At 41.4% G+C, this 15,000-nt stretch overlaps 3 protein-coding genes across 4 annotated transcripts in view; 1 reads left to right on the top strand and 2 right to left on the bottom strand.

Moving 5' to 3' along the window:
* Positions 1 to 1,921, bottom strand: part of LOC308169106 (tyrosine-protein kinase Yes) — a 29,901-nt gene extending 27,980 nt beyond the window's left edge. Inside the window, exon 1 of the mRNA XM_080543747.1 lies at positions 1,790 to 1,921. The gene's annotated coding sequence lies outside the window, so the exon portion shown is untranslated. The remainder of the gene's footprint in view (positions 1 to 1,789) is intronic.
* The window catches only part of chmp5b (charged multivesicular body protein 5b), a 495,962-nt gene that overhangs the window by 127,405 nt on the left and 353,557 nt on the right, over positions 1 to 15,000 (bottom strand). The gene's annotated exons all lie outside the window — the stretch shown is intronic.
* Positions 8,891 to 11,676, top strand: adcyap1a (adenylate cyclase activating polypeptide 1a; the record flags this gene model as incomplete). Of its 2 annotated transcripts, XM_080543787.1 has the most annotated exons (4): positions 8,891 to 8,988; positions 9,868 to 10,002; positions 10,758 to 10,862; positions 11,493 to 11,676. In XM_080543787.1, the coding sequence occupies 4 exons, from the start codon at positions 8,891 to 8,893 to the stop codon at positions 11,674 to 11,676; spliced, it is 522 nt and encodes a 173-aa protein (XP_080399913.1). The 2 variants fall into 2 exon arrangements, with proteins under 2 accessions (XP_080399913.1, XP_080399914.1); XM_080543788.1 differs by lacking the exon at positions 10,758 to 10,862.

Below are 15,000 nucleotides of genomic sequence, written 5' to 3'. Positions count from 1 at the left end.
TTAGAAGACTATATGGGCCAGAATAGAATATCCGCTCTAGTAATATGAAGCAGTTGCTACAGATTGTTCAGATGCACTTTCAAGCTGTGAATCACCCATTCTAGCACATTCTCCCATTCTACCACATCCCAGAGGTGTTCTATTGGATTCAGATCCGGTGACTGGGAAGGCCACTGAAGAACACTGAACTCATTGTCATGTTCATGAAACCAGTTTGACACGACTTTTGCTTTGTGACACGGTGCATTATCATGCTGGAAGTAGCCATTAGAAGATGGGTACACTGTGGCCATGAAGGGATGCTCATGGTCAGCAACAATACTCAAATAGGCTGTGGCATCCAAGCAATGATTGATTGGTGTTAACGAGCCAAAAGTGTGCCAAGAAAACATTCCCCACACCGTTACACCACCTGAATGAATAAGACGGTGTACAGGCGTTCCTAATAAAGTGTTCAGTGAGAATATGACCCTCATATTCTCCACTACTCCTGAATACATCTGCCACAGGGACACCAGGTTCCCCCTAGACACAAACAGTAAAGGCACTGACAGAGGCAAGAGATATCCTCATGTACCCTTAATGTAGCAATCTGGTGCCTTTTTCAGTCATAATTGGCCTAATTATGGAGAGAAAGAGGTCCTTACATTAACATTTTTACCATTTAAGCAGACACTTGTATCCAAAGCTACTTACAATTAAGAGATTACAGGGATAGCCTCCCTGGAGTAATTTAGGGCTAAGTGCTTTACTCAAGGGCACACTAGATGGTGGTGTTCCCAGGTGGGATTTGAACTCATGACCTTACCGAGGCTCTCTCTCCCCCTGGATCGCCCAGAGGATAAGCTGCCAGAAAGCACAACCCCAGTGAATTAGTGAATTTCATAACAGATTAGAATGATAGATTATAACAGATCAGATTATGTTGTGCATTTGATAGATTTGGTTAGGCTACTCCAGTACAGTGATGGGAATGCATTATTCATCTTGTCCCACTATGTGAACAAGGTCTAGGCATGGCTTTGGTGGTGTCTGGGTTTACCCTGGAAGACATAACAACACATAAAGGCCTTGGACCATGCAAACATGGCATTTTAGACCTTCCCTCAGCCTCCAGTCTCTCCCATAAACTGATCAAATGGTCCGAACTGTCCAGATCTGCTCCTGTGGGTGTCGTTTGGGCATTTAACAAAGCATCGGTCTAAGATATTTATATCTTAGGAGTTGGCATGCTTTTTTTCTGGTGTCGCCTAGTTCATCCAATTCTACCAATTGAACACAGAGCCTACAATGTTGCCTTTCTCAGTAGGCTACTCCCAGACAGCCTAGATGACTGACACACATAGGGAAATGCACAGTAGGATCAACTATGATAAACCACAGTCCACATATTCCATGATTCACACTCTTCATTGGCTATCTGTAAACAGCTTTCGGGGGACAATCGACAATGCTGTTGTTGACACGATTATTTGTCAATTCCGTGGTGGTGATATTGTGATCTTGAGTCAGGGACAATGCTACATTGTTGCTATAATAGGTTAGCTGTTCCATGTGTTCACAACAGCTGTTTCGCGATATCGATACATTGTATCAAAACAAATTGACAAACATTGAAGCTTTGTTGCAAAACCTATTTGGTGTTTTGGACCGATTGTTTTGAAAACAGTTGACAAACAAATGTACACATATTGTATTGGGGTCAAGCAGACAGACAGAATTTCGATTCTGTGGGCCCATCGTTGGAAATAAAACGCGTCTCCACGTCAAAGAAAAGAGGAAAAATTACCTTTCAGAAATCCACGCACGTATGTTGTCACATGCGTCTCTATTCCCAGGTATCGGTAAATGTCTTTGTTCCGACGCACAAACAGATCCCAGTTTATTCCAACCTGGAAATCACAGTCTCCCCCATCCCGACTCCATCCAACATCCAACCCAGCAGACAGCAGTGTGTCTCTGTATCCAGCTCTGCTTTGCTGCTCGTTCAATGAGAAAACATATGCATGAATAAAAACCAATGCAACCAGACTAGAGAAGAGATCTATTCCATTAACACATCCCCAGACTAAAACGCACGCGGGATGTATCCAGCAACATCATAACAACACAAGTAGACCCCCAAAAGTATCCCTGTGTTCCACTAAAGCTCCACTTCCTTCCACCTTCCTAGTAAACTTGCACCAGCCCTCCACGACAACATGGCCGACTGGCTGCTCCTGGGAATGACATCAACCCAGTAGACCACTATGGACTATGGACCAAGATCATGTCCATCAACACTAAAAGATCCTAAATAGGAGAGGGGGAAAAAACGATTGCAACTGAAAAGTAATTGCAAGCAGACGAAATGCTTGCAATGTCCCCAGTAAAGGCTATGTCCTGTGCTTTGCATTACAATGGTTATAGAATAGAGAGATGATTAGCTTTCCAAAAGCTGTGTTCTAGCGCCTCCTGTTGGCAGTATGGTTATCATGCATGCACTGTTGGCTCTGATTTGACCCTTGACAGGCAGCGCTTACGATATTTTCTCATTAGATGTTTCCACTCCCCCGGCTCTCCCAGGCTCAATATAGGCTAGACTAATCAGTCTGTCTGTGTGTATTGTGTGTTGGTTTATTGTGGTGCGTAAAGCGACGACTGAGAATGAAGTTTACCCAAAGGCCTGACAGACAGTAGGCTGTATCAGGGCTGACAGGGAGCTGTCATCTGGAGTCAGACTCAAGGCCTACAGATGCTTGTCTACCATGCACACAACATTGACAGTTTGACAGAAACATTTATTTTTCCACCCTTTTCTTGCCCAATGCCCAAGATAACCTAGCCACTTGCATTTGTACAATAACTAGGCAAAGTCTGTTTATTACTGTGACTATTTGAATGCCTTGCATGTGTCTAATGTGACAGCAGCTGGTGTTTTGCAGGAAGAAGTAGCCCACGGTCATTGTGAAATGTAAATAAACAATAAGTAGTAGTGTAACTCCACTGACTGAAGCAGTGCATTATGGGACCACTCCTGTGGTTTATGGGAAGCTGGAGATTCTATCAGTAATTATTTTCATTATGTTATGAGTCATGGTAAATGGACTGCACTTATATAGCGCCTTTTTTGCTGCTCCAAAGCGCTTTACAACAGCCTCTCATTCACCCATTCACACACCAATGGCGGCAAGCTGCCATGCAAGGCGCTGGCCCGCTCACTGGGTGCAATGACATGTGGCCAGCCGGGGCTCGGACCGCCGATCTGCCAACCTTGTGATCAATAGGCGGCGACTCTACCTCCTGCGCCACAATCGCCCGAGTCATGGTGTTGATCCTGGTGTGGTTGCTGCAGAAAGGCAGAGAGCAAGGCATGGACATGTCATAGCATTATGGCGATGATCGAATAGTCACATTATTGTGCAATTGTACCTTTGGTAAGCCTGTAGATGCTACTCACTTTCGGCTTAATGTACATGTTTAATCAATGATGAGTGGTCAGTCGATAAAAATAGTTGATGCCTACTAATTGATTAATCTACCGATTCATCTGAAACGTGAATTTATTTTCACCTTGCAATTTAGGTGGTCAGAGATGTTCTAAACATTTCACATTAAAAAAAAATCTAAACATTAAAAAGAAATCCAAAGTGGTATCTAAACAATGAGTAATGGAGTATTTCATGTAAACATTCCTATTCCCATAGATTAAGACCATTGTGTGTTAGGATTAGGGTTAGGGTTAGGCTAAACAGTTGTCCAAGGATGTCAGAATCAAGATAGTTCACTTCCATCATCAAGGAGAAGGTTTTCAAACTACTACTAAATTTCCACTGTCAGAAACATCATCAGAAAATGGAAAATAAATGGAACAATTGAAGTGAAGACAAGATCTGGAAGACCAAGAAAGAATTCTGATGAATGGCCTGAGATCTGGTGAGAAATGCTCAGAAGAACCCACACATCACTGCAAAAGAGCTGCAAAAGAGTAGCAGACACCAGTCTAGTTGTTCACAGGACAACAATACAGCGTACCTTAAACAACAAAGACCTACATGGCAGAGTTGCCAGAAAGAAGCCTTTCCTACGACCTCAACACAAAATTAAGCGTCTGAAGTATGCAAAAGAAAACCTTGTGAAACCTGAAGCCTATTGGAACAATGTGCTTTGGACTGACAAAATCAAAATTGAACTTTTTGGCCACAACTGAAGAAGGTATGTTTGGAGACAAAAGGGTGAAGCATTTGTAGAGAACAACACCGTGCCAACTGTTAAGCATGGAGGTGGATCCATTATGCTTTGGGGTTGTGTAGCAGCTGGGAACACAGGCAATATTGTGCGGGTGGAAGGAAGAATGGATTCCACCAAATATCAAGACATTCTAGAGGCTAATGTTCGAAGGTCAGTCCAGAAATGTAAGTTGAAGAGAGGTTGGGTATTCCAGCAAACAATGAACAGAAGCATACCTCAAAATCAACCTTGAAGTACCTCCGGGAAAGACGGATGAAGGTTTTGGAATGGCCTTCACAGTCCCCAGACTTGAATATTATTGAAAATCTGTGGAGGGATCTCAAACATGCCGTGCATGCAAGAAGGCCAAAGAATATTTCTGAGCTAGAGGTGTTCTGCCAGGACGAATGGGGAAAAATTCCCAAACAATAATTTAAAGACTTTTAAGCAAGCTGTTATAGTTGCCCGAGGAGGAGTTACAAAGTACTAGCTGACAGGGTTACCAAAGTTTTGCACAAGGCCTTTTTCCTTGTTTTATTATTTAAACTGTAAAAACTTAAAAAATAAAAATGAATCTTGCTTTAAAATGTGATAAAAATGTGTCATGTTTAACTTTGTACCATTTAGAGGTTAGGTTTGCTTCTTTTCACTTAGATATTAATTGTAAAAGGCATTTTGACTAGGGGTGCCCAAATGTTTGCACCCCACTGTACTTTATACTTTATACATAATAAAAGCTGTAAACCCTAATGAGTCATTAAGTACTGTCAACAGTAATGGCCCTTATCAAAAGTAAATATGGTCAAATTGCAGTGAGCCATATGTGCTCTTTTTGCTATCCCTGTTTGCTCAATCGATGTGATAAGGGAATGCTGTGGTCCGGTTTAATTTAATTTTAACCTAATCCTGGATGCCGGTCATAAAACAATAAACTATAAAAGCTCTGTTTGAGGAGATACCCTCTCCTCACTCTCTACAAACAGTAGACATGGTGATCTCGGAGCATATTATGAAGGACCAGTGATGAGTTAGGTAGCCAATATCACACTACACACAAAACACAGAGGTTTATGAGGTTTGTCATCCCGGATGTGAGGTTGGCTGTATAAACTCAGATCATATCAGGGGGCTTAGCAAACCTGGACATCTGAGACACGTGTTCGAGCTGGAAATCATACTATGTGGAGTATGTATTATAAACATGGGGCAGCTGTGGCGCAGGAAGTAGAGCCTCCGTCTAATGATTGCCAGGTTGGCAGGTCGGTGGTTCGAGCCCCGGCTGGCCACATGTCGAAGTGTCCTTGGGCAAGACACTGAACCCCAAATTGCTCCCAGTGAGCGGGCCGGCTCCTTGCATGGCAGCTTGCCACCATAACCATTGGTGTATGAATGTGTGTGTGAATGGGTGAATGAGAGGCCGTTATAAAGCGCTTTGAATAAAGGCGCTATATAAGTGCAGTCCATTTACAAACAAAGTTACTCCATGTGCTTTTTAAACTTGAGGTGAGAAAGCAATCAAGTTCCTCTGAATCCAACATCATTTTAGTCAAGCTATACGCTATAAGCTCACTCTCCACTTTTAAATCCCACCTCAAAACCTACCTGTTCTCCCACGCATACAACCTTCCCCACCCCTAACCATCTCCCCTAACCCTAACACCCTCCTCCCCCCCTGGACATTGCTGTGTTAATTGTTTCCTGTGCCTGTTCGTTAACTCTGTGTTCTATGTGCTCATGTTATCTGTTGCTTGTTGTTTCTGTGTTTTCTGTCTTTCCCATATTGTCAGCGTCTTTGAGCCCCGGAAAAGCTCTATATAAATATAATGAATTATTATTATGATTATTATATTCAAGTGGTGAAATCTTGGTTTGAATTAGTCTCATGCCTCTCAATATGGTTCCGGTCACAGTAAAAGCTTGTGTGGTTATTCAAGTCATCAGCAAGCTTGACCACCTCTCAGATGGGACTCGTGAATTGTTCATTTAGCCTCACTAAGTGATTCTGATGGTAATTCAGAACACAGCTTAGTTAGGAAGTGGGTTGGGTTTCAGGGTAGAGCTGTAAATTATTGCAGGAAGCACTCTGTCTAAGCACTTTATATGGTGTGACTCAGAAATGAGGAAATCTTCCAAACAGGCTTCATATCCCTATGTACCTCCTTGCAGTGTCAGGTAATGGTGATGAGTTATTGACTGTCTTCATTGGATCTGTCCTACCAAATATGGTGATGTTTCAGGGAATGAATGACGTTCTGATGAAATGTAGGCCTATTCTTAGTCATTTTACATGGCATTAGGGTAGATTAAATCATACACCATGTGATTATGCTTTTTTTGTGTTGTATCTTTTTTTAGTGTGCCCTTTTGTGGAATTAAAGAATGTCTAAGAATTAGATCATAACTCTAACACGTGTTTCAATATATATTTTTGGTAACGTTCAAGAGATATAGCCTACCTGAGCTAATGCTTTATTAAGCAATCATGTTTGCACATTGTTAGGGGTCAGCCATCTTTCTATAGGCCGACCATTCCAATGCGTTGACTTCAAATAACCACTTGAGTGCAGTGCTCACTCGCTTGGAGCACACACTTTATGTGAGCGTCACTTTTTTGTGCAATTGTTCCCATCATCCCTGTAATGACAGAGACAAAAGGTACAGGACTGTCTGTCTGCAGGCCGGAGGTAATGTTCGTCACATGACGTCAGAGCTCTGAATCATCCACTAAACATTCCACACAGACCTGCGTGTAAAGCTAAGGTGGTCGTACATGAATCATTAAAACACAGCTTCTTTTCTTTCTTTCTTTCTTTCTTTCTTTCTTTCTTTCTTTCTTTCTTTTTTTTTTTTACATTTGAAGTGCATAGGCCTACATACGTATAACTGATTGTAGGCTAATCTGTCATTTGGGATCATCTGTAAATGTATATTCAGGTTAAACTAAAATCTGATAGATTTGATAGTAATTCAACTTTCAGCACTTGACATTTGAGACAATACGATTTTAAAGATTTTAAAAACGCAACATCGAAATATTTTGTAGCCTATAGGTAAGCTAACAAGTTGAAGAAGTACCTGTGGAAACGATGGCTGTGGGCTGTGGGCTGTGGTACCTGTGGACTGCCGTGGACTTATGACACGACCATGGTCGTGTGGTCATTAAACGATTCATTCAACGATTCATTCATTCATGATCATGAGGCTTATTCAGTAGTGAGCGACTACATATCACAAATAATAGTCTCAAATAGTCTCAAACTAAACTCCCAGCATCAATTGCCTACACGAGGTGGCCGCGTTTCAGCACCTGTGGTCTGGACAGCGCCGCTACAGCGCCAGTCGTGCGCCAAAGGGGGGTGGTAGCAGGGCACGATACAGGATGTCCTTGACCTTTCGCCAAGTGAGCTCACGACCACCCAAGGATGGGTTAGGTGGGCAACACGTTTGAGTGGGGGGGGGGGACCCGATCTTATTGGTATCGAATATTTACGATGACCTCACTTGGCATGCGATACCGATTAGGTCCAGTTGACAAATATTAGCATTCATTCATTGTCTGATAATTATAATGACATGTTTAATTAAACATCCATACGAGCGTTTTATGACCCGGACCCGTCTCATTGACGGAGGAGGAAAAGTACTACAGCCTGACATTCCGAGAGGACAGGGGGGGGCAATGACGTAGACAGCATCCCCAATGTGACTAGTGAAAAAGGCATGCCGGCTTGGATTCAAGAATAAAAAAGCCGAGGAGGGAAGCTGGTTCACAGAACCAAAAAGTTGTCGATCTTGTAGACAAATGTTTGCGCTCTTCCTCACAGGGTTGTGTGCACACAGAGATCGAACCGTATAGCATTGTGTGTGTGAGAGGCGCACCGGAGGGCTTGGACACATTGAAGGAGCACCGGACTCAGAGGAAGCAGGGAGGGAGAGAGAGAGAGAGAGAGGGAGAGAGAGAGAAAGAGAGAGAGAGAGAGAGAAGACGAAGAAAGAGCAAAGGGGGGAGAGACAATATCTCTCGACTCTCCCAGTCGAAGTCTTTACACCGGATCGCATCCAACGTCTCTCTCCACACGGCAATAGGTATGCAAGGCTTTCCAAACGTTTGCATGCATGCAAAACTTAGAGCAACAAGGGTACCTTAGAAAATGTAGTTTGGGGAAAGACATGTGCAGTGCGTTGGTCCGCTTGAAAGTTGTATTTGTTTTCGAATAGGTGGGAGTTGGAATTATCTACGGTTCTGAATACCTAATTCTAAAGGCTATAGACTAATAGCCTACATGTTTTAGTTGTTGTTTTTTACTTGACTTTCACACTGACTGTGACTGTGTCCATATCGTGAGCTTAGAATGATAAGGTTCTATCTCAGTTTAGAATGATAAGGTTCTATCTCCGTTTAGGGCAGTTCAGAGATATTGAGCGTCAAAGTTTTTACATTCCATTATGTTTTGTGAGATGGAACCTTTGTATTTTATGAATTACTAACTCAAAAATGTCAACATTTTTAAAATAACACCACACAGGCATTAATAAACACCTAATGGATCAGATTATGTAAAAAAAACTCAATTTTGACAAAAATGGAGATAGAACCTTATAATTCTAACGTCACGATATGTTAAACACCTATAGCAGACGCATACATCTAACTGTGTGATGTTTCTTTCGCAGCAGGACAATGTCTAGTAAAGCGACTTTAGCCCTACTGATCTATGGAATCCTAATGCACTACAGTGTCTACTGCTCCCCCATCGGGCTTAGCTATCCCAACGTTAGGTAGGTACCCAGCCATCTCTCTGCAACTACTCCTCTTTGCATGGGAAGTATTAGTGAACTGAATATTACAAACGATTTTTTTGTGCTATATAGGCTACTATAATGCCAATCACTCATATGCAGTTCATATGCCACAGCGTAGTATTTCGTTTAATCGACGTCTTTAAAAAGTAGGAAAACGGAAAAAATACGAAATGTAAATGCAATTTAAATGTTAGATCATGATCAAATCAATTCAGTGGTGGTATAATTGCGATAGATGGTGAATTTGTTGTGGGTTAATTTGGGAATATGCTGCAATGGTTTTCTGTATGGGGCGTTAGAGCACATGGAGCCATATCGGTGGATTAGGGGGCAACAGATATTTCCAGATCAAGGCTTTGATAGAGAACTTAGACAGGTCCCCTGTGACCGACAGGGAAATGTGATTTACTGAGGCGTGAGGCGAATGAGAGAGCCAATAAGAATAGCCAAACAGGATCGATTTTCTCAATTTAGACGGAATACCAAAACCAGGATTTTCTGCTTTTCATGTCGTAAGGAAAATAAAAAAAAGACCTTTCTTTACTGAACTGATTATGGGATTTGTTCACATCTTTTTATATTTTTTCTCAAATGTTACGTTGGATACGGTTGCGTTTGGGGGGGGGGGGGGGGGGGGTCCAGTCATAAATGTTTAATGTATAATTGATAAACTATTCAATAATGTATAAACATTTTCACTTAGGCTATGTCTCTTATTTACGTGGAATTTACCAATCGGGCTAAAAATAAATATGTTTAATGAATTAATCTCATGAAGTTTCATAATTCTAAAATGTATGATTTTAGAACATATTTTAAAAAGCAATCGTTTTAAAAATGCATTTTTAATTTCAGACTTGAAAATGAGCTTTATGACGAGGATGGGAATTCGTTACCGGACCTGACTTTTGAGAATGATCAGATTGCCATACGAAGCCCCCTGTCCTCTGCTGACGACGTGTACACGCTGTACTACCCACCAGAGAAAAGGTGACTATCATTGAATATGATCATTTTCATTTTACCAAGTCAATTCCTTTAATGTTGATGACATTCATGTTGACATTCATGTTGGACATTTCTCCTATTTATGTTCATCTATGTTACATGTTTTGTTTTAGTTTATACATTACAGTACTGTCAAGTGTCAAGTGACCACATTAATTGTTAGAACGTCATTGGAAATAGACCCTTTCTTGAACGAAGTATAGCCTATATACCTTGCAGAAGGAACTTCAGAAGTGTGATTGCATTGCAGCAAACAAGGTTGGCATCCTTAGCCTATGAAGCTAGTTTGGCATCTTTCATTTAAAACATAGAACTGAACAAAGATGTGTAGGCTAACCCCGACTGACCATCTCCAATGCCACTGGATGGAAGGAGACAGTACGTGACGTTAGAATTATAAGGTTCCATCTCCATTTTTGTCAAAATTTAGTGTTTTACATAATCTGATCCATTAGGTGTTTATTAATGCCTGTGTGGTGTTGTTTTTAAAATGTTGACATTTTTGAGTTAGTAATTCATAAAATACAAAGGATCCGTCTCATAGAACATAATGGAATGTAACAACTTTGACGCTCAATATCTCTGAACTGCCCTAAACGGAGATAGAACCTTATCATTCTAAGCTCACGAGTAGCAACTGATCGTTAAAGCAGCATGCAGCCACGGCGCGTTAATAAGAAGTTGATAACATATTTTTGGATTATGTGATCGTTTATTGTTTTGGCGTTTTATCCCAGAACGGAAAGGCATGCAGACGGCATGTTTAATAAAGCCTACAGGAAAGCGCTGGGTCAATTATCAGCCAGGAAATATCTCCATTCTCTGATGGCAAAACGTGTAGGGTAAGGACACCTTCTTGGTTGCCGTCTCCTATGGTTCTTTTCCTCTTTTTGGGTGTGTTTGCGTCTTTGTACGTTTTTTATTTATTTACTTATTTGTTTAACTCAGTCTGTCCCTCCAAATACTTCAACATTCATTCTCTTCTGTTTTCTTTTATGTTGACTTTTTCCCGTGTGTCTATTTGTATGGTCCTCCCATTCACCAGTACAGTACCACACTGAATATGAATATGAATATGACGCCTTCTTCACGCTCAGTTGCATTTATTATTAAAAATCCTCGAGAGCCCAAATCATAGGCGCGTTATTGTCTGATGCAGAATCAGTTGATGTCGGAGCTGATATTGTCTCTTTAAGGAGCCAAACCCCCCCTGTCCAAACCAAGTGGCTGAATATATTTAATTGTCATTATGAATAATGTATGAGGGCTTAGTCCCAACTCCCAAGGCTTCAAGGTGGATATATAGGATGCAATTACCCACCGTGAACATCCTTGACTAGCTTTATCATCGAAATAAATAAAGAAAAAGTGCCAAAGCATATCCAGACCTGAGTGGGGGTGATGGGGATGGTTGTCACATTCCGGGGCAGGGCGGTGACATGACCCAAACTGTTCTGGCTCTCTTTTTCTAGCGGAGGGAGTACCATGGAGGACGAATCTGAGCCTCTGTCGAAACGGCACTCGGACGGGATCTTCACGGACAGCTACAGCCGTTACCGAAAGCAAATGGCAGTCAAGAAATACCTGGCGGCAGTCCTGGGGAAAAGGTATAGACAGAGATATAGAAACAAAGGACGCCGGCTAGCCTATTTGTAGCGTTGCCTAAACCAAACTATCATGTGTGTATATTACAGCCCCCCCAGATCAAGTCATTTTATGAGATAACTGAACAATCAGTGGATCGATCGCTCTTGTGTTTCTTTAAACATGTATTTATGTATGAAGTAAAGCCATTAAAAATGAATATTTTGGATAATATATTGTTTTTCCTTTTGTACTTAAGCACTTGAGAACGCACAGATCTACTTTGTGGACCAATCCTTTTTGTTCGACTCTAAATATAGCCTATATTTATTTATTTTTAGACCTATTTATTCAAGGAGGATGAGAATTGTTGCACATGATCGATAATGCTCCTATACAACCCTTGTCTTTTAAACATTTAGATTATTACAGATATGAATGTGAGGATATAATAAATAGTTTAAAAGACAATCAAAATGTATTGAATGTTACTTTTTGGAAACTGAAATTAAGAGATTAGTTGTTTTTATTTACAACAGCCCTGAAGATATAGATTTTCACCATATTCTACAAGACATAGACTTTGATGCCTTCCCGGAGGGGGATGGGGATGAGTTTGAGGCAATTTTGGGAGACTGGCTGAAACAGTTCTCTCCCCGATTTCCGGTGAGTTCCTGGCTCTTTTCCAAGGCCATGTCTTGAGGGATATCTCCTGTCCCTCCCTCTTTTTCCTCACCTAAACCTTACCCTGTGATCTTGACTTACTTCCACTCCAAATATACAACCCAGTCCTCCTTCTTTCCTCTCTTGTGCTCTTGTCTCTCTAGAGCTACTGTACATACAACCGTATCTATATTCACATGTATACTGCATGTGAATATAGGTGCAAAGATATGTTACAAACATACAGTACATGTTGATGGATATAGGCCTACGTCTTTCTACCTTCCTTATGAATATCTCATATAGGAAGATGTAGGATGATATTGTAATGCTAAACAATGTTATAAAGAAATCACTTCAATAAGGCCAAAACAATTCTGACTCAGCTGGCTTTGCGAGCCATAACAATATGATGGTGATCCACTTTGTTAAACATGACTATGTAGGGACACGTGTTAGAAACCCCTGCCCCCCCCAGATGAAATGAGGACCAGAGTGCTTTTGAGAACCTTCTCTTCTTCTTCTTCAGTGTTAATGATAACACGCTTACACCTTTGAACGTTGTGCAATCTATCCTGTGTTCCTCTTCAGTGTTACTATCCATGTGTTTGAAAATCACAGCAGACCTGGAATTCTGTTAAAGGTTCTCTCTCTCTCTCTCTCTCTCTCTGTCTCTCTGTCTCTCTCTCTCTCTCTCTCTCTCTCTCTCTCTCTCTCTCTCTCTCTCTCTCTCTCTCTCTCCCTCTCCCTCTTTCTCTCTCCACATAAGAAGTATCGTGAACATTTTACAATGTAATCAGGCTCAAAAATCAACAAACCAAGAAAGTTGAGACAACAATTTAGACTAAAATGATACTTCTTATATGGGTTCACTTAATGAATTTGAACACATTTTTTGTTGTTTTCCATAAGAAACATATCAGAGGCAATGCGTTGCACCTTCCTGGTCTATTGTGCCCCATAATGTCATGTGAAACAATGTAAAGCTAGATTGCATGATTAAAGTAAATTGCACTAGTCAACCGAATCTGTGCAAACTACTGCAATTAGATGGTTTTGTTTACCCACTGATTTATGTACACATATCTGTGTTTTCTGGGTGTTGTTGTTGTTTTGTTTATTGTGCTCTCCCCAACATTATTGCACAGACTGTGTGTTTGAACGTCTCAACCCTGTCCTCTGTAGAGGAAACGCTGTGATGAATGGACTGATGAATGGAGTGATGAATGGCAGAAGCAGTCAAGCTGTCCTCTTTGTCTAGAGACTCAAGATTTTGAGACGAAAAGATTTTGTCTCACACTAATGTATTATAATGCCAAAAAAACAATGCTTGAATGATAGTTGTGTTAATGATTGTTTCTTACTGTAACTAACTATACGCCCCTTGGGGTGTCACCTAGACAGTTGGAGAAAGCCTTAACCCCAATGTAACGTACCTAACTGGGCCCCCAAGTTTACTAGCCTCCTCTTTTTCGATTGTAATCTGTCACAAGAAAATGTGCAGAGAAGACTTGTTGAGGTATGGGAGAGTGGGAAGAGGGAGGGAAGAGGAGAGGGAGAAGTGATAGACGAGAGAGGGGGAGTGAGAGAGAGAGAGATGGACAAAGAGGAAGAAAAGGAGGGCGAGGCCGTGACCAATCAATTAGACGTGAGAAACGTGCTTGATCTTGGCAGTGAGAAGTAAGAGACCAGACAAAGATTTCCACGCCCGTTACAGAGCTGGCCTCCCATCTCATGTCTCAACTCTTCAGTGACAAGTGGGAGGGAGGCAGTGAGAGGCAGTTACAGAGAGAGCCAGTGACAGGGTTCCTTAAACGGAATAAACCTCACTTCATCTAACCGATGGCACAATTGAAGACCCGCCGTGACGCATTCGATTCATTTAATCTTTCTAGATGAAAAAAAGATGGAACTTCTATTTTCATACAGTATTATAATTCCCCTTCTAGCCCCAAACACTTGCACTTCCTGTCCCTCACAATTCAAGAAGAGAGAGCTCCAGACAGTGTTGCACCAGACAAGAGCCCGCCTGCAGTTTCAGTTTGAGCTTGGTGTCCTGAGCATTAGGGGCAAAGTTAAGTTCTTCGATCTTGTGCCTGCCTGATAGAGTCGTGTGTGTGTGTATGAAATCAATCTTTTCTTTTAATTCTGCATTCCCCCCCCCCCCCCCTCCCCCTAGGCTTTGTGACGCAGGAAGCAGCTTGCGGCTATGGTGCCTTGCTTCGACTTTAAAAATCGCCACGAATCACAGATGGCTATTTAGTGGCCCTACAATGCTGCACATCACCAGCTTTCATTCCACCCTTTGGTTGTTGTTTTTGTGTTGCGCAGACCCTTGATTATTGGATCCTTAGAGCTAGGTGTAGGCTGAGGAGGCTCCGAGCACTTCCTGCTTGTGGTCGTTTTGTTTGGGCATTTTGTTGTTTTTTAGAGCCTCTAGGTTTTTAGAGATTTGTGATAGATAGCTTCAAGCATCATGACTACGCATTCTCCATGAAGCATACAATGTGTATCATCTTGAACAGCGCCAACAGCCTTACTAAACGTGAAGATTAAACGTAGAATATATATATATACATATATATCTATATATTTATATAGATATATATTTATTGTGTAGAAAATGAATATTAGAGAGTACTATTATAATGACAAATGCCGACCCACAAAGGTCGAGACTATAAATGTAAAAGGGAAAAAAAAAAAAAAAAAGTGTTGTAAGATTTGTATGAA

The sequence above is a fragment of the Nansenia antarctica genome, assembly GCF_963989245.1.
Source record: "Nansenia antarctica genome assembly, chromosome: 13".
NCBI lineage: Eukaryota > Metazoa > Chordata > Actinopteri > Argentiniformes > Microstomatidae > Nansenia > Nansenia antarctica.
This window is presented reverse-complemented; position numbering and strand designations above follow the sequence as displayed.